General features: G+C 48.7%; 1 protein-coding gene across 1 annotated transcript in view; it reads right to left on the bottom strand.

Moving 5' to 3' along the window:
* Positions 1–21772, bottom strand: part of TNNC1 (troponin C1, slow skeletal and cardiac type) — a 128562-nt gene that overhangs the window by 33194 nt on the left and 73596 nt on the right. Inside the window, exon 4 of the mRNA XM_069643193.1 lies at positions 10779–10893. Coding sequence (XP_069499294.1) covers positions 10779–10893 — 115 coding nt within the window. The remainder of the gene's footprint in view (positions 1–10778; positions 10894–21772) is intronic.

Below are 21772 nucleotides of genomic sequence, written 5' to 3'. Positions count from 1 at the left end.
TCAACATACACTCAAATACATTCAAACACAAACATTCATACACATCCGACACACCCCCCCACCCCCGCATCTCAACATACACTCAAAATACATTCAAACACAAACATTCATACACATCCGACACCCCCCCCAACCCCGCATCTCAACATACACTCAAAATACATTCAAACACAAACATTCATACACATCCGACACACCCCCCCCACCCCCGCATCTCAACATACACTCAAAATACATTCAAATACAAACATTCATACACATCCGACACACCCCTCCACCCCCGCATCTCAACATACACTCAAAATACATTCAAACACAAACATTCATACACATCCGACACACCCCCCCACCCCCGCATCTCAACATACACTCAAAATATATTCAAACACAAACATTCATACACATCCGACACACCCCCACCCCCGCATCTCAACATACACTCAAATACATTCAAACACAAACATTCATACACATCCGACACACCCCCCCACCCCCGCATCTCAACATACACTCAAAATACATTCAAACACAAACATTCATACACATCCGACACACCCCCCCACCCCCGCATCGCAACATACTCAAAATACATTCAAACACAAACATTCATACACATCCGACACACCCCCCACCCCCGCATCTCAACATACACTCAAAATACATTCAAACACAAACATTCATACACATCCGACACACCCCCCCACCCCCGCATCTCAACATACACTCAAAATACATTCAAACACAAACATTCATACACATCCGACACACCCCCCCACCCCCGCATCTCAACATACACTCAAAATACATTCAAACACAAACATTCATACACATCTGACACACCCCCCCACCCCCGCATCTCAACATACACTCAAAATACATTCAAACACAAACATTCATACACATCCGACACACCCCCCCACCCCCGCATCTCAACATACACTCAAAATACATACAAACACAAACATTCATACACATCCGACACACCCCCCCACCCCCGCATCTCAACATACACTCAAAATACATTCAAACACAAACATTCATACACATCCGACACACCCCCCCACCCCCGCATCTCAACATACACGCAAAATACATTCAAACACAAACATTCATACACATCCGACACACACCCCCACCCCCGCATCTCAACATACACTCAAAATACATTCAAACACAAACATTCATACACATCCGACACACCCCCCCACCCCCGCATCTCAACATACACTCAAAATACATTCAAACACAAACATTCATACACATCCGACACACCCCCCCACCCCCGCATCGCAACATACTCAAAATACATTCAAACACACACATTCATACACATCCGACACACCCCCCACCCCCGCATCTCAACATACACTCAAAATACATTCAAACACAAACATTCATACACATCCGACACACCCCCCCGCCCCCGCATGTCAACATACACTCAAAATACATTCAAACACAAACATTCATACACATCCGACACACACCCCCACCCCCGCATCTCAACATACACTCAAAATACATTCAAACACAAACATTCATACACATCCGACACACCCGCCCACCCCCGCATCTCAACATACACTCAAAATACATTCAAACACAAACATTCATACACATCCGACACACCCCCCCACCCCCGCATCTCAACATACACTCAAAATACATTCAAACACAAACATTCATACACATCCGACACACCCCCACCACCCCCGCATCTCAAAATACACTCAAAATACATTCAAACACAAACATTCATACACATCCGACACACCCGCCCACCCCCGCATCTCAACATACACTCAAATACATTCAAACACAAACATTCATACACATCCGACACACCCCCCCACCCCCGCATCTCAACATACACTCAAAATACATTCAAACACAAACATTCATACACATCCGACACACCCCCCCAACCCCGCATCTCAACATACACTCAAAATACATTCAAACACAAACATTCATACACATCCGACACACCCCCCCCACCCCCGCATCTCAACATACACTCAAAATACATTCAAATACAAACATTCATACACATCCGACACACCCCTCCACCCCCGCATCTCAACATACACTCAAAATACATTCAAACACAAACATTCATACACATCCGACACATCCCCCCACCCCTGCATCTCAACATACACTCAAAATATATTCAAACACAAACATTCATACACATCCGACACACCCCCACCCCCGCATCTCAACATACACACAAAATACATTCAAACACAAACATTCATACACATCCGACACACCCCCCCACCCCCGCATCTCAACATACATTCAAACACAAACATTCATACACATCCGACACACCCCCACACCCCCGCATCTCAACATACACTCAAAATACATTCAAACACAAACATTCATACACATCCGACACACCCCCCCACCCCCGCATCTCAACATACACTCAAAATACATTCAAACACAAACATTCATACACATCCGACACACCCCCCCGCCCCCGCATGTCAACATACACTCAAAATACATTCAAACACAAACATTCATACACATCCGACACACACCCCCACCCCCGCATCTCAACATACACTCAAAATACATTCAAACACAAACATTCATACACATCCGACACACCCCCCCCGCCCCCGCATCTCAACATACAATCAAAATACATTCAAACACAAACATTCATACACATCCGACACCCCCCCCACCCCCGCATCTCAACATACACTCAAAATACATTCAAACACAAACATTCATACACATCCGACACACCCCCCCACCCCCGCATCTCAACATACACTCAAAATACATTCAAACACAAACATTCATACACATCCGACACACCCCCCCCACCCCCGCATCTCAACATACACTCAAAATACATTCAAACACAAACATTCATACACATCCGACACCCCCCACCCCCGCATCTCAACATACACTCAAAATACATTCAAACATTCATACACATCCGACACACCCCCCACCCCCGCATCTCAACATACACTCAAAATACATTCAAACACAAACATTCATACACATCCGACACACCCCCCCACCCCCGCATCTCAACATACACTCAAAATACATTCAAACACAAACATTCATACACATCCGACACACCCCCCCACCCCCGCATCTCAACATACTCTCAAAATACATTCAAACACAAACATTCATACACATCCGACACCCCCCGCCACCCCCGCATCTCAACATACACTCAAAATACATTCAAACACAAACATTCATACACATCCGACACACCCCCCCACCCCCGCATCTCAACATACACTCAAAATACATTCAAACACAAACATTCATACACATCCGACACACCCCCCCCACCCCCGCATCTCAACATACACTCAAAATACATTCAAACACAAACATTCATACACATCCGACACACCCCCCCCACCCCCGCATCTCAACATACACTCAAAATACATTCAAACACAAACATTCATACACATCCGACACACACCCCCACCCCCGCATCTCAACATACACTCAAAATACATTCAAACACAAACATTCATACACATCCGACACACCCCCCCACCCCCGCATCTCAACATACACTCAAAATACATTCAAACACAAACATTCATACACATCCGACACACCCCCCCCACCCCCGCATCGCAACATACGCAAAATACATTCAAACACAAACATTCATACACATCCGACACAACCCCAACCCCCGCATCTCAACATACACTCAAAATACATTCAAACACAAACATTCATACACATCCGACACACCCCCCCACCCCCGCATGTCAACATACACTCAAAATACATTCAAACACAAACATTCATACACATCCGACACACACCCCCACCCCCGCATCTCAACATACACTCAAAATACATTCAAACACAAACATTCATACACATCCGACACACCCGCCCACCCCCGCATCTCAACATACACTCAAAATACATTCAAACATAAACATTCATACACATCCGACACACCCCCCCACCCCCGCATCTCAACATACACTCAAAATACATTCAAACACAAACATTCATACACATCCGACACACCCCCACCACCCCCGCATCTCAACATACACTCAAAATACATTCAAACACAAACATTCATACACATCCGACACACCCGCCCACCCCCGCATCTCAACATACACTCAAATACATTCAAACACAAACATTCATACACATCCGACACACCCCCCACCCCCGCATCTCAACATACACTCAAAATACATTCAAACACAAACATTCATACACATCCGACACACCCCCCCACCCCCGCATCTCAACATACACTCAAAATACATTCAAACACAAACATTCATACACATCCGACACCCCCCCACCCCCGCATCTCAACATACACTCAAAATACATTCAAATACAAACATTCATACACATCCGACACACCCCCCCACCCCCGCATCTCAACATACACTCAAAATACATTCAAACACAAACATTCATACACATCCGACACACCCCCCCACCCCCGCATCTCAACATACACTCAAAATACATTCAAACACAAACATTCATATACATCCGACACACCCCCCCACCCCCGCATCTCAACAAACACTCAAAATACATTCAAACACAAACATTCATACACATCCGACACACCCCCCCACCCCTGCATCTCAACATACACTCAAAATACATTCAAACACAAACATTCATACACATCCGACACACCCCCACACCCCCGCATCTCAACATACACTCAAAATACATTCAAACACAAACATTCATACACATCCGACACACCCCCCACCCCCGCATCTCAACATACACTCAAAATACATTCAAACACAAACATTCATACACATCCGACACACCCCCCCCAAACCCGCATCTCAACATACATTCAAACACAAACATTCATACACATCCGACACACCCCCCCACCCCCGCATCTCAACATACACTCAAAATACATTCAAACACAAACATTCATACACATCCGACACACCCCCCCCCGCCCCCGCATCTCAACATACAATCAAAATACATTCAAACACAAACATTCATACACATCCGACACCCCCCCACCCCCGCATCTCAACATACACTCAAAATACATTCAAACACAAACATTCATACACATCCGACACACCCCCCCACCCCCGCATCTCAACATACACTCAAAATACATTCAAACACAAACATTCATACACATCCGACACACCCCCCCCCACCCCCGCATCTCAACATACACTCAAAATACATTCAAACACAAACATTCATACACATCCGACACCCCCCACCCCCGCATCTCAACATACACTCAAAATACATTCAAACATTCATACACATCCGACACACCCCCCACCCCCGCATCTCAACATACACTCAAAATACATTCAAACACAAACATTCATACACATCCGACACACCCCCCCACCCCCGCATCTCAACATACACTCAAAATACATTCAAACACAAACATTCATACACATCCGACACACCCCCCCACCCCCGCATCTCAACATACTCTCAAAATACATTCAAACACAAACATTCATACACATCCGACACCCCCCGCCACCCCCGCATCTCAACATACACTCAAAATACATTCAAACACAAACATTCATACACATCCGACACACCACCCCACCCCCGCATCTCAACATAAACTCAAAATACATTCAAACACAAACATTCATACACATCCGACACACCCCCCCCACCCCCGCATCTCAACATACACTCAAAATACATTCAAACACAAACATTCATACACATCCGACACACCCCCCCACCCCCGCATCTCAACATACACTCAAAATACATTCAAACACAAACATTCATACACATCCGACACACACCCCCACCCCCGCATCTCAACATACACTCAAAATACATTCAAACACAAACATTCATACACATCCGACACACCCCCCCACCCCCGCATCTCAACATACACTCAAAATACATTCAAACACAAACATTCATACACATCCGACACACCCCCCCCACCCCCGCATCGCAACATACGCAAAATACATTCAAACACAAACATTCATACACATCCGACACAACCCCAACCCCCGCATCTCAACATACACTCAAAATACATTCAAACACAAACATTCATACACATCCGACACACCCCCCCACCCCCGCATGTCAACATACACTCAAAATACATTCAAACACAAACATTCATACACATCCGACACACACCCCCACCCCCGCATCTCAACATACACTCAAAATACATTCAAACACAAACATTCATACACATCCGACACACCCGCCCACCCCCGCATCTCAACATACACTCAAAATACATTCAAACACAAACATTCATACACATCCGACACACCCCCCCCACCCCCGCATCTCAACATACACTCAAAATACATTCAAACACAAACATTCATACACATCCGACACACCCCCACCACCCCCGCATCTCAACATACACTCAAAATACATTCAAACACAAACATTCATACACATCCGACACACCCGCCCACCCCCGCATCTCAACATACACTCAAATACATTCAAACACAAACATTCATACACATCCGACACACCCCCCACCCCCGCATCTCAACATACACTCAAAATACATTCAAACACAAACATTCATACACATCCGACACACCCCCCCACCCCCGCATCTCAACATACACTCAAAATACATTCAAACACAAACATTCATACACATCCGACACCCCCCCCCACCCCCGCATCTCAACATACACTCAAAATACATTCAAATACAAACATTCATACACATCCGACACACCCCCCCACCCCCGCATCTCAACATACACTCAAAATACATTCAAACACAAACATTCATACACATCCGACACACCCCCCCACCCCCGCATCTCAACATACACTCAAAATACATTCAAACACAAACATTCATACACATCCGACACACCCCCCCACCCCCGCATCTCAACAAACACTCAAAATACATTCAAACACAAACATTCATACACATCCGACACACCCCCCCACCCCTGCATCTCAACATACACTCAAAATACATTCAAACACAAACATTCATACACATCCGACACACCTCCCACCCCGCATCTCAAAATACACTCAAAATACATTCAAACACAAACATTCATACACATCCGACACACCCCCCACCCCCGCATCTCAACATACACTCAAAATACATTCAAACACAAACATTCATACACATCCGACACACCCCCCCACCCCCGCATCTCAACATACACTCAAAATACATTCAAACACAAACATTCATACACATCCGACACACCCCCACCCCCGCATCTCAACATACACACAAAATACATTCAAACACAAACATTCATACACATCCGACACACCCCCCCACCCCCGCATCTCAACATACATTCAAACACAAACATTCAAACACATCCGACACACCCCCCCACCCCCGCATCTCAACATACACTCAAAATACATTCAAACACAAACATTCATACACATCCGACACACCCCCCCACCCCCGCATCTCAACATACACTCAAAATACATTCAAACACAAACATTCATACACATCCGACACACCCCCCCCACCCCCGCATCTCAACATACATTCAAACACAAACATTCATACACATCCGACACACCCCCCCACCCCCGCATCTCAACATACACTCAAAATACATTCAAACACAAACATTCATACACATCCGACACACCCCCCCGCCCCCGCATCTCAACATACACTCAAAATACATTCAAACACAAACATTCATACACATCCGACACACCCCCCACCCCCGCATCTCAACATACACTCAAAATACATTCAAACACAAACATTCATACACATCCGACACACCCCCCCCACCCCCGCATCTCAACATACACTCAAAATACATTCAAACACAAACATTCATACACATCCGACACCCCCCCCCCACCCCCGCATCTCAACATACACTCAAAATACATTCAAACACAAACATTCATACACATCCGACACCCCCCCATCCCCCCATCTCAACATACACTAAAATACATTCAAACACAAACATTCATACACATCCGACACACCCCCCCACCCCCGCATCTCAACATACACTCAAAATACATTCAAACACAAACATTCATACACATCCGACACACCTCCCCACCCCCGCATCTCAACATACACTCAAAATACATTCAAACACAAACATTCATACTCATCCGACACACCCCCCCACCCCCGCATCTCAACATACTCTCAAAATACATTCAAACACAAACATTCATACACATCCGACACCCCCCCACCCCCGCATCTCAACATACACTCAAAATACATTCAAACACAAACATTCATACACATCCGACACGCCCCCCCCACCCCCGCATCTCAACATACACTCAAAATACATTCAAACACAAACATTCATACACATCCGACACACCTCCCCCACCCCCGCATCTCAACATACACTCAAAATACATTCAAAAACAAACATTCATACACATCCGACACACCCCCCCACCCCCGCATCTCAACATACACTCAAAATACATTCAAACACAAACATTCATACACATCCGACACCCCCCCCACCCCCGCATCTCAACATACACTCAAAATACATTCAAACACAAACATTCATACAGATCCGACACCCCCCCCCACCCCCGCATCTCAACATACACTCAAAATACATTCAAACACAAACATTCATACACATCCGACACACCCCCCCCACCCCCGCATCTCAACATACACTCAAAATACATTCAAACACAAACATTCATACACATCCGACACACACCCCCACCCCCGCATCTCAACATACACTCAAAATACATTCAAACACAAACATAAAGCAAAACAAACCCGACACACAAACACAAACAGACCACTTACCAGAGATGTGCTGGAAGGCAGGCAGGTAAGCGGCAGGGAAGCTGGAACGCTTGAATCATACTACGGCTGGCTTGGTCCAAGGCTGAAATGCCTTCCGGCATCAAGCCTTATGGGCCACGCCAGCCGTAGTGCTGGCCCTCCATTGGTGACGCACACACGCATTACGTGGCTCGTAGGAGCGACGTGATGCGTGTGTGTGTGCTGAGCCAATGAGGGCCAGTGTTTTCACCGGCCCGGAAGATAACAAAGACTTTCCTAATGGAGGGCGCCGCGCGGGCCGCCCTCCATTAGGAAAGTCTTTGTGCCTCGCGGGCCGGTCAAAAGGGCATGGCGGGCCGCAACTGGCCCGCGGGCCGTATGTTGTGCACCCATGCTCTAGTGGCACCTGCCAGTACTGCCTGAGAAAGGCACCCTCTAGTGGCACGCTCCAGGCACTGCCCGAGAAAGTTACCCTCTATTGGCACGCTTCAGGCACTGCCTGAGAAAGTCACCCTCTAGTGGCACCCTCCAGTATTGCCTGAGAAAGTCGCCCTCTAGTGGCACCCTCCAGTACCGCATGAGAAAGTCACCCTCTATTGGCACACTCCAGACACTGCCTGAGAAAGTCACCCTCCATTGGCACCCTCCACTACTGCCTGAGAAAGTCTCCCTCTAGTGGCACCTGCCAGTACTGCCTGAGAAAGTCAACCTCTAGTGGCACGCTCCAGTATTGCCTGAGAAAGTCTCCCTTTAGTGGCACCCTCCAGTACTGCCTGAGAAAGTCTCCCTCCAGTGGCACCTGCCAGTACTGCCTGAGAAAGTCACCCTCTAGTGGCGCGCTCCAGGCACTGCCCGAGAAAGTCACCCTCTGTTGGCACGCTCCAGGCACTGCCTGAGAAAGTCACCCTCTAGTGGCACCCATCAGTACTGCCTGAGAAAGTCACCCTCTAGTGGCACCCTCCAGTACTGCCTGAGAAGGTCACCCTCTAGTGGCACGCTCCAGTACTGCCTGAGAAAGTCTCCCTCTAGTGGCACCCTCCAGTACTGCCTGAGAAAGTCTCCCTCTAGTGGCACCTGTCAGTACTGCCTGAGAAAGTCACCCTCTAGTTGCACGCTCCAGGCACTGCCCGAGAAAGTCACCCTCTATTGGCACGCTCCAGGCACTGCCTGAGAAAGTCACCCACTAGTGGCACCCTCCAGTACTGCCTGAGAAAGTCTCCCTCTAGTGGCACCCTCCAGTACTGCCTGGGAAAGTCACCCTCTATTGGCACACTCCAGGCACGGCCTGAGAAAGTCACCCTCTATTGGCACTCTCCAAGCACTGCCTGAGAAAGGCACCCTCTATTGACATGCTCCAGTCTCTGCCTGAGAAAGTCACCCTCTAGTGGCACCCTCCAGTACTGCCCGAGAAAGTAACCTTCTATTGGCACGCTCCAGGCTCTGCCTGAGAAAGTCACCCTCTAGTGTCACCCTCCAGTACTGCCTGAGAAAGTCACCCTCTATTGGCACCCTCCAGGCACTGCTTGAGAAAGTCACCCTCTAGTGGCACCCTCCTGTACTGCCTGAGAAAGTCTCTCTCTATTGGCACACTCCAGTACTGCCTGAGAAAGTCACACTCTAGTGGCACATTCCAGGCACTGCCTGAGAAAGTCACCCTCTAGTGGCACCCTCCAGTACTGCCTGGGAAAGTCACCCTCTATTGGCACGCTCCAGGCCCTGCCTGAGAAAGTCACTATCTAGTGTCACCTCAAAGTACTGCCTGAAAAAGTCACCCGCTATTGGCACGCTCCAGGCACTGCCTGAGAAAGTCACCCCGTATTGGCACCCGCCAGTACTGCCTGAGAAAGTCACCCTCTAGTGGTACACATCAGTACTGCCTGAGAAAGTCACCCTCTAGTGGCACGCTTCAGGCACTGCATTCCACTCACTTTGACTTGGAACTTACTTGTCGAACATCCGGAAGAGATCAGAGAGCTCCTCTTCTGACTTCCCTTTGCTGTCATCTTTCATACACCTGACCATCATGACCAAGAACTCGTCAAAGTCCACTGTGCCGCTCCCTGAGGACGAAGGAGAAAAGTTACTACATGGGAGAGCGCAAGCGCAATGCAGAGCCTAGCTGGCATGGATGTAAGTAACTAGCTGCAAGTAGGGAGACCACCATGCCACTCCCTAAGGACGAATGAGAAGTGAGACAACAGGGAAGAGCGCAAGCTTAATGCAGAGCCGAGTTGGCCTGGACGTAAGAAGCTAGGTGCATGTAGGGAGTCCACCATGCCACTCCCTAAGGACGAAGGAGAAGTGTTACAACAGGGAAGAGTGCAAGCTCAATGCAAAGTGAAACTGGCTTGGGCGTAACTAACTATATGCAAGTAGGGAGTCCACCATGCCACACCCTAAGGACGAAGGAGAAGTGTTACAAAAGGGAAGAGCACAAGCTCAATGCAGAGCCGAGCTGGCATGGATGTAAGTAACTAGCTGCAAGTAGAGAGACCATCAACCCACTCCCTAAGGACGAAGGAGAAGTATTACAACAGGGAAGAGCGCAAGTTCATTGCAGAGCTGAGCTGGCATGGACGTAAGTAACTAGCTGCAAGTACGGAGTCCACCATGCCACTCCCTAAGGACGAAGGAGAAGAGTTACAGCAGGGAAGAGTGCAAGCTCAATTCAGAGCCCAGCTGGCATGGACGTAAGTAACTAGGTGCAAGTAGGGAGTCCACTGTGCCGCTCCCTGACGATGAAGTAGAAGAGTTACAATGGGGAAGAGCTCAATGCAGAGCTGAACTGGCATAGACGGAATTAACTAGCTGCAAGTAGGGAGTCCACCATGCTACTCCCTAAGGACAAAGGAGAAAAGTTCCAACAGGGAAGCACGCAAGCTCAATGCCGAGCTGGCATGGACGTAAGTAACTAGCTGCAAGTAGGGAGCCCACCATACTACTCCCTAAGGACGAAGGAGAAGTTTTACAACAGGGAAGAGTGCAAGCTCAATGCAGAGCCGAGCTGGCATGGACGTAAGTAACTAGCTGAAACTAGGGAGTCCACCATGCCACTCCCTAAGGATGAAGGAGAAGTGTTACAACAGGGAAGAGCACAAGCTCAATGAAGAGCCGAGCTGGCATGGACGTAATTAACTAGCTGCAAGTAGAAAGTCCACCATGCCACTCCCTAAGGGCGTAGGAGAAGTGTTACAACAGGGAAGAGCGCAAGCTCAATGCAGAGCCGAGCTGGAATGGATGTAAGTAACTAGCTGCAAGTACGGAGCCCACCATACTACTCCCTAAGGACGAAGGAGAAGTGTTACAACAGGGAAGAGTGCAAGCTCAATGCAGAGACTAGCTGGCATGGACGTAAGTAACTAGATGCAAGTAGGGAGTCCACTGTGCCACTCCCTGAGGATGAAGATGAAGAGTTACAACAGGGAAGAGCACAAGCTCAATGCAGAGCTGAGCTGGCATGGACGTAAGTAACTAGCTGCAAGTAGGGAGCCCACCATACTACTCCCTAAGGACGAAGGAGAAGTTTTACAACAGGGAAGAGTGCAAGCTCAATGCAGAGCCGAGCTGGCATGGACGTAAGTAACTAGCTGAAACTAGGGAGTCCACCATGCCACTCCCTAAGGATGAAGGAGAAGTGTTACAACAGGGAAGAGCACAAGCTCAATGAAGAGCCGAGCTGGCATGGACGTAATTAACTAGCTGCAAGTAGAAAGTCCACCATGCCACTCCCTAAGGGCGTAGGAGAAGTGTTACAACAGGGAAGAGCGCAAGCTCAATGCAGAGCCGAGCTGGAATGGATGTAAGTAACTAGCTGCAAGTACGGAGCCCACCATACTACTCCCTAAGGACGAAGGAGAAGTGTTACAACAGGGAAGAGTGCAATCTCAATGCAGAGACTAGCTGGCATGGACGTAAGTAACTAGATGCAAGTAGGGAGTCCACTGTGCCACTCCCTGAGGATGAAGATGAAGAGTTACAACAGGGAAGAGCACAAGCTCAATGCAGAGCTGAGCTGGCATGGACGTAAGTAACTAGCTGCAAGTAGGGAGTCCACCATGCCACTCGCTGAGGACGAAGGAGAAGTATTACAACAGGGAAGAGTGCAAGCTAAATGCAGAGTTGGCATGGACGTATCTAACTAGCTGCATGTAGGGAGTCCACCGTACCGCTCCATGAGGACGAAGGAGAAGTGTTACAACAAGGAAGAGTGCATAGGAAGAGGACATAAGTAACTAGCTGCAAGTAGGGAGTCCACCATGCCACTCCCTAAGGATGAAGTAGAAGTGTTACAACAGGGAAGAGTGCAAGCTCAATGCTGAGCCAAGCTGCAATGGGCGTAACTAACTAGCTGCAACTAGGGAGTCCACCATGCCACTCCCTAAAGACGAAGGAGAAGAGTTACAAAAGGGACGAGTGCAAGCTCAACGCAGAACCGACCTGGCATGGACGTAAGTAACTAGCTGCAAGTAGGGAGTCCACTGTGCCACTCCCTAAGGATGAAGGAGAAGAGTTCCAACAGGGAAGAATTCAAGATCAATGCAGAGCCAATGCAGAGTCCCTGATGTAAGTAACTAACTGCAAGTAATGAGTCCACCATGCCACTCCCTAAGGACAAAGGAGAAGAGTTCGAACAGGGAAGCACGCAAGCTCAATGCCGAGCTGGCATGGATGTAAGTAACTAGCTGCAAGTAGGGAGCCCACCATACTACTCCCTAAGGACGAAGGAGAAGTTTTACAACAGGGAAGAGTGCAAGCTCAATGCAGAGCCGATCTGGCATGGACGTAAGTAACTAGCTGAAACTAGGGAGTCCACCATGCCACTCCCTAAGGACGAAGGAGAAGTGTTACAACAGGGAAGAGCACAAGCTCAATGCAGAGCCGAGCTGGCATGGACGTAATTAACTAGCTGCAAGTAGAAAGTCCACCATGCCACTCCCTAAGGGCGTAGGAGAAGTGTTACAACAGGGAAGAGCGCAAGCTCAATGCAGAGCCGAGCTGGCATGGATGTAAGTAACTAGCTGCAAGTACGGAGCCCACCATACTACTCCCTAAGGACGAAGGAGAAGTGTTACAACAGGGAAGAGTGCAAGCTCAATGCAGAGACTAGCTGGCATGGACGTAAGTAACTAGATGCAAGTAGGGAGTCCACTGTGCCACTCCCTGAGGATGAAGGTGAAGATTTACAACAGGGAAGAGCACAAGCTCAATGCAGAGCTGAGCTGGCATGGACGTAAGTAACTAGCTGCAAGTAGGGAGTCCACCATGCCACTCCCTAAGGACGAAGGAGAAGTGTTACAACAGGGAAGAGCGCAAGCTCAATTCTGAGCTGGCATGGATGTAGGTAAGTAACTGCAAGTAGGGAGCCCACCATACTACTCCCTCAGGACAAGGGAGCAGGCTACAATAGGGAAGAGTGCAAGCTCAATGTCGAGCTGGCATTGACGTAAGTAACTAGCTGCTTGTAGGGAGCTCACAATACTACTCCCTAAGGATGAAGAAGAAGTGTTACAACAGGGAAGAGCGCAAGCTCAATGCAGAGACGAGCTGGCATGGACGTAAGTAACTAGCTGCAAGTAGAGAGTCCACCATGTCACGCACTAAGGACGAAGTAGACGTATTACAACAGGGAAGAGTGCAAGCTAAATGCAGAGCCGAGCTGAAATGGATGTAAGTAACTAGTTGCAAGTAGGGAGTCCACCATGCCACTCCCTAAGGATGAAGGAGAAGAGTTACAACTGGGAAGAGCACAAGCTCAATGCAGTGCCAAGCTGGCATGGATGTAAGTATCTAGCTGCAAGTAGAGTCCACCATGCCACTCCCTAAGGACGACAAAGTGTTACAACAGGGAAGAGCTCCAGCTCAATGCTGAGTTGAGCTGGCGTGGACCTAAGTAACTATCTGCAAATAGGGAGATTATCGTACCAGTCCCTGAGGATGAAGGAGAAAGGCTACTACAGGGAAGAGCACAAGCTCAATGCCGAGCTGGCATGGATGTAAGTAACTAGCTGCAATTAGGGAGCCCACAATACTACTCCCTAAGGATGAGGAAGCAGTGTTCCAACAGGGAACAGCCAAGCTGACATGATGTAAGTAACTAGCTGAAAGTAGCGAGTCTACCATGCCACTCCCTAAGCACGAAGGAAAAGTGTTACAACAGTGAATAGAGCAAGCTCAATGCAGAGCTGAGCTGGCATGGACATAAGTAACTAGCTGCAAGTAGGGAGTCTGCCATGCCACTCCCTAAGGACGAAGGAGGAGTGTTACAACAGGGAAAAGCGCAAGCTCATTGCAGAGCCGAGCTGGCATGGACGTAGGTAACTAGCTGCAAGTAGGGAGTCCACCATGCCACTCGCTGAGGACGAAGGAGAAGTGTTACAACAGGGAAGAGTGCAAGCTCAATGCAGAGCCGAGCTGGCATGAACGTAAGTAACTAGCTGCAAGTAGGGAGTCCACCATGGCACTCCTCTAGGGCAAAGGAGAAGAGTTAAAATGGGGAAGAGCGCAAGCTCAATGCAGAGCCGATCTGGCATGGACGTAAGTAACTAGCTGAAAGTAGAGAGTCCACCATGCCACTCCCTAAGGACGAAGGAGAAGTCTTAGAACAGGGAATTGCGCAAGCTCAATGCAGAGCTGAGCTGAAATGGGTGTCCACCATGCTACTGGCTTGGACATAAGTAACTAGCTGCAAGTAGGGAGTCCCCCATGCCACTCTCTAAGGACGAAGGAGAAGTGTTTCAACAGGGAAGAGCTCAAATTCAATGCATGGCTGAGCTGGCATGGACATAAGTAACAAGCTGCAAGGAGGGAGTCCACCATGCCACTACCTAAGCATGAAGGAGAAGTGTTACAACAGGGAAGAGCGCAAGCTCAATGCTGAGCTGGCACCGATGTAAGTAAGTAGCTGCAAGTAGGCAGCCCACCATACTACTCCCTAAGGATGAAGGAGACGTGTTACAACAGGGAAGAGTGCAAGCTCAATGCAGAGCCGAGCTGAAATGGACGTAAGTAACTAGTTGCAAGTAGGGAGTCCACCATGCCACTCCCTAAGGAAGAAGGAGAAAGGCTACAACAGGGAGGAGTGCTAACTCAATGCCGAGCTGGCATGGATGTAAGTAACTAGCTGCAAGTAGGGAGCCCACGCTACTACTCCCTAAGTACGAAGAAGTAGTGTTCCAACAGGGAACAGCCAAGCTGGCATGATGTAAGTAACTAGCTGAAAGTAGCAAGTCCACCATTCCACTCCCTAAGGACGAAGGAGAAGTGTTACAACAGTGAATAGCGCAAGCTCAATGCAGAGCTGAGCTGGCATGGACATAAATAACTAGCTGCAAGTAGGGAGTCCACCATGCCACTACCTAAGGACGACGAAGTGTTACAACAGGGAAGAGCTCAAGCTCAATGCAGAGTTGAGCTGGCGTGGACCTAAGTAACTATCTGCAAATAGGGAGATTATCATACCGGTCCCTGAGGATGAAGGAGAAAGGCTACTACAGGGAAGAGCACAAGCTCAATGCCGAGCTGGCATGGATGTAAGTAACTAGCTGCAATTAGGGAGCCCACGATACTACTCCCTAAGGACGAAGAAGCAGTGTTCCAACAGGGAACAGCCAAGCTGACATGATGTAAGTAACTAGCTGAAAGTAGCGAGTCTACCATGCCACTCCCTAAGCACGAAGGAGAAGTGTTACAACAGTGAATAGAGCAAGCTCAATGCAGAGCTGAGCTGGCATGGACATAAGTAACTAGCTGCAAGTAGGGAGTCCGCCATGCCACTCCCTAAGGACGAAAGAGGAGTGTTACAACAGGGAAAAGCGCAAGCTCATTGTAGAGCCGAGCTGGCATGGACGTAGGTAACTAGCTGCAAGTAGGGAGTCCACCATGCCACTTGCGGAGGACGAAGGAGAAGTGTTACAATAGGGAAGAGTGCAAGCTCAATGCAGAGCCGAGCTGGCATGAACGTAAGTAACTAGCTGCAAGTAGGGAGTCCACCATGGCACTCCCTTAGGGCAAAGGAGAAGAGTTAAAATGGGGAAGAGCGCAAGCTCAATGCAGAGCCGATCTGGCATGGACGTAAGTAACTAGCTGAAAGTAGAGAGTCCACCATGCCACTCCCTAAGGACGAAGGAGAAATGTTAAAACAGGGAAGAGCACAAGCTCAAAGCAGAGCTGAGCTGAAATGGGTGTCCACCATGCTACTGGCTTGGACATAAGTAACTAGCTGCAAGTAGGGAGTCCCCCATGCCACTCTCTAAGGACGAAGGAGAAGTGTTTCAACAGGGAAGAGCTCAAATTCAATGTTGAGCTGGCATGGATGTAAGTAACAAGTTGCAAGGAGGAAGTCCACCATGCCACTACCTAAGCATGAAGGAGAAGTGTTACAACAAGGAAGAGCGCAAGCTCAATGCTGAGCTGGCATGGATGTAAGTAAGTAGCTGCAAGTAGGCAGCCCACCATACTACTCCCTAAGGATGAAGGAGACGTGTTACAACAGGGAAGAGTGCAAGCTCAATGCAGAGCCGAGCTGAAATGGACTTAAGTAACTAGTTGCAAGTAGGGAGTCCACCATGCCACTCCCTAAGGAAGAAGGAGAAGGGCTACAACAGGGAAGAGCACAAGCTCAATGCAGTGCCGAGCTTTCATGGACGTAAGTATCTAGCTGCAAGTAAGGTCCACCATGCCACTCCCTAAGGACGAAGGAGAAGTGTTACAACAGGTAAGAGCACAAGCTCAATGCTGAGCTGGCATGGATGTAAGTAAGTAGCTGCAAATAGGGAGCCCACCATACTACTCCCTCAGGACAAGGGAGCAGGCTACAATAGGGAAGAGTGCAAGCTGAATGCCGAGCTGGCATGAACGTAAGTAACTAGCTGCAAGTAGGGAGTCCACCATGGCACCCCCTTAGGGCAAAGGAGAAGAGTTAAAACGGGGAAGAGCGCAAGCTCAATGCAGAGCCGATCTGGCATGGACGTAAGTAACTAGCTGAAAGTAGAGAGTCCACCATGCCACTCCCTAAGGACGAAGGAGAAGTGTTAGAACAGGGAATTGCGCAAGCTCAATGCAGAGCTGAGCTGAAATGGGTGTCCACCATGCTACTGGCTTGGACATAAGTAACTAGCTGCAAGTAGGGAGTCCCCCATGCCACTCCCTAATGACGAAGGAGAAGTGTTTCAACAGGGAAGAGCTCAAGTTCAATGCAGGTCTGGCTGGCATGGATGTGAGTAACTAGCTGCAAATAGGGAGATTACCGTGCCAGTCCCTGAGGATGAAGGAGAAAGGCTACAACAGGGAAGACGCAAGCTCAATGCCGAGTAGGCATGGACTTAAGTAACTAGCTGCAAGTAGGGAGTCCACCATGCCACTCCCTAAGGACGACGAAGAAGTGTTACAACAGGGAGAGCGCAAGCTCAATACAGAGACGAGCTGGCATGGATGTAAGTAACTAGCTGCAAGTAGAGAGTCCACCATGCCACTCCCTAAGGACGAAGGAGAAGTGCTACAACAAGGAAGAGCGCAAGCTCAATGCAGAGCTGAGCTGGCATGGATGTAAGTAACAAGTTGCAAGGAGGGAGTCCACCATGCCACTACCTAAGCATGAAGGAGAAGTGTTACAACAAGGAAGAGCGGAAGCTCAATGCTGAGCTGGCATGGATGTAAGTAAGTAGCTGCAAGTAGGCAGCCCACCATACTACTCCCTAAGGATGAAGGAGACGTGTTACAACAGGGAAGAGTGCAAGCTCAATGCAGGGCCGAGCTGAAATGGACGTAAGTAACTAGTTGCAAGTAGGGAGTCCACCATGCCACTCCCTAAGGAAGAAGGAGAAGGGCTACAACAGGGAAGAGCACAAGCTCAATGCAGTGCCGAGCTTTCATGGACGTAAGTATCTAGCTGCAAGTAAGGTCCACCATGCCACTCCCTAAGGACGAAGGAGAAGTGTTACAACAGGGAAGAGCCCAAGCTCAATGCTGAGCTGGCATGGATGTAAGTAAGTAGCTGCAAATAGGGAGCCCACCATACTACTCCCTCAGGACAAGGGAGCAGGCTACAATAGGGAAGAGTGCAAGCTGAATGTCGAGCTGGCATTGACGTAAGAAACTAGCTGCTTGTAGGGAGCTCACAATACTACTCCCTAAGGATGAAGAAGAAGTGTTACAACAGTGAAGAGTGCAAGCTCAATACAGAGACGAGCTGGCATGGACGTAAGTAACTAGCAGCAAGTAGAGAGTCCACCATGTCACGCCCTAAGGACGAAGTAGACGTGTTACAACAGGGAACAGTGCAAGCTAAATGCAGAGCCGAGCTGAAATGGACGTAAGTAACTAGTTGCAAGTAGGGAGTCCACCATGCCACTCCATAAGGATGAAGGAGAAGAGTTACAACTGGGAAGAGCACAAGCTCAATGCAGTGCCGAGCTGGCATGGATGTAAGTATCTAGCTGCAAATAGGGAGCCCATCATGCCACTCCCTAAGGACGAAGGAGAAGTGTACCAACAGGACAGAGCGCAAGCTCAATGCAGAGCTGAGCTGGCATGGACATAAGTAACTAGCTGCAAGTAGGGAGTCCACCATGCCACTCCCTAAGGACGAAGGAGGTGTTACAACAGGGCAGAGCGCAAGATCAATGCTGAGGTGGCATGGACGTAAGTAACTAGCTGCAAATAGGGAGCCCATCCTAATACTCCCTACGAATGAAGGAGAAGTGTTACAACAAGGAAGAGTGCAAGCTCAATGCAGAGCCGAGCTGAAATGGGTGTAAGTAATTAGCTGCAACTAGGGAGTCCACCATGCCACTCCCTAAGGACGAAGGAGAAGAGTTACAACAGGTAAGTGCGCAAACTCAATGCAGAGCGGAGCTGGCATGGACGTAAGTAACTAGCTGCAAGTAGGGAGTCCACTGTGCCGCTCCCTGAGGTTGAAGGAGAAGAGTTACAACAGGGAAGAGTACAAGCTCAATGCAGAGCCAAGCTGGCATGGATGTAAGTAACTAACTGCAAGTAGTGAGTCCACCACGCCACTCCCTTAGGTCGAAGGAGAAGTGTTACAACAGTGAAGAGCTCAAGCTCAAAGCAGAGTTGAGCTGGCATGGACATAAGTAACTATCTACAAATAGGGAGATTATCGTACCAGTCCCTGAGGATGAAGGAGAAAGGCTACTACAGGGAAGAGTGCAAGCTCACTGCCGAGCTGGCATGGATGTAAGTAACTAGCTGCAAGTAGGGAGCCCACAATCCTACTCCCTAAGGACGAAGAAGCAGTGTTCCAACAGGGAACAGTCAAGCTGACATGATGTAAGTAACTAGCTGAAAGAAGCGAGTCCACCACGCCACTCCCTAAAAACGAAGGAGAAGTGTAACAACAGTGAAGAGCGCAAGCTCAATGCAGAGCTGAGCTGGCATGGATATAAGTAACTAGTTGAAAGTAGGGAGTCCACCATGCCACTACATAAGGATGACGGAGAAGTGTTACAATAGGGAAGAGCTCAAGCTCAATGCAGAGTTGAGCTGGCATGGACGTAAGTAACTATCTGCAAATAGGGAGATTATTGTACCAGTCCCTGAGGATGAAGGAGAAAGGCTACTACAGGGGAGAGCACAAGCTCAATGCCGAGCTGGCATGGATGTAAGTAACTAGCTGCAAGTAGGGAGTCCACGATACTACTCCCTAAGGACGAAGAAGCAGTGTTCCAACAGGGAACAGCCAAGCTGACATGATGTAAGTAACTAGCTGAAAGTAGCGAGTCCACCATGCCGCTCCCTAAGGATGAAGGAGAAGTGTTAGAACAGGGAATTGCGCAAGCTCAATGCAGAGCTGAGCTGAAATGGGTGTCCACCATGCTACTGGCTTGGACATAAGTAACTAGCTGCAAGTAGGGAGTCCCCCATGCCACTCTCTAAGGACGAAGGAGAAGTGTTTCAACAGGGAAGAGCTCAAATTCAATGCATGGCTGAGCTGGCATGGACATAAGTAACAAGCTGCAAGGAGGGAGTCCACCATGCCACTACCTAAGCATGAAGGAGAAGTGTTACAACAGGGAAGAGCGCAAGCTCAATGCTGAGCTGGCACCGATGTAAGTAAGTAGCTGCAAGTATGCAGCCCACCATACTACTCCCTAAGGATGAAGGGGACGTGTTACAACAGGGAAGAGTGCAAGCTCAATGCAGAGCCGAGCTGAAATGGACGTAAGTAACTAGTTGCAAGTAGGGAGTCCACCATGCCACTCCCTAAGGAAGAAGGAGAAGGGCTACAACAGGGAAGAGCGCAAGCTCAATGCAGTGCCGAGCTGTCATGGACGTAAGTATCTAGCTGCAAGTAAGGTCAACCATGCCACTCCCTAAGGACGAAGGAGAAGTGTTACAACAGGGAAGAGCGCAAGCTCAATGCTGAGCTGGCATGGATGTACGTAAGTAGCTGCAAGTAGGGAGCCCACCATACTACTCCCTCAGGACAAGGGAGCAGGCTACAATAGGGAAGAGTGCAAGCTCAATGTCGAGCTGGCATTGACGTAAGTAACTAGCTGCTTGTAGGGAGCTCACAATACTACTCCCTAAGGATGAAGAAGAAGTGTTACAACAGGGAAGAGCACAAGCTCAATGCAGAGACGAGCTGGCATGGACGTAAGTAACTAGCTGCAAGTAGAGAGTCCACCATGTCACGCGCTAAGGACGAAGTAGACGTATTACAACAGGGAAGAGTGCAAGCTAAATGCAGAGCCGAGCTGAAATGGACGTAAGTAACTAGTTGCAAGTAGGGAGTCCACCATGCCACTCCCTAAGGATGAAGGAGAAGAGTTACAACTGGGAAGAGCACAAGCTCAATGCAGTGCCGAGCTGGCATGGATGTAAGTATCTAGCTGCAAATAGGGAGCCCATCATGCCACTCCCTAAGGACGAAGGAGAAGTGTACCAACAGGACAGAGCGCAAGCTCAATGCAGAGCTGAGCT

The sequence above is a fragment of the Ambystoma mexicanum genome, chromosome 2p, assembly GCF_040938575.1.
Source record: "Ambystoma mexicanum isolate Mex_15411 chromosome 2p, UKY_AmexF1_1, whole genome shotgun sequence".
In the NCBI taxonomy this organism is placed as follows: domain Eukaryota; kingdom Metazoa; phylum Chordata; class Amphibia; order Caudata; family Ambystomatidae; genus Ambystoma; species Ambystoma mexicanum.
This window is presented reverse-complemented; position numbering and strand designations above follow the sequence as displayed.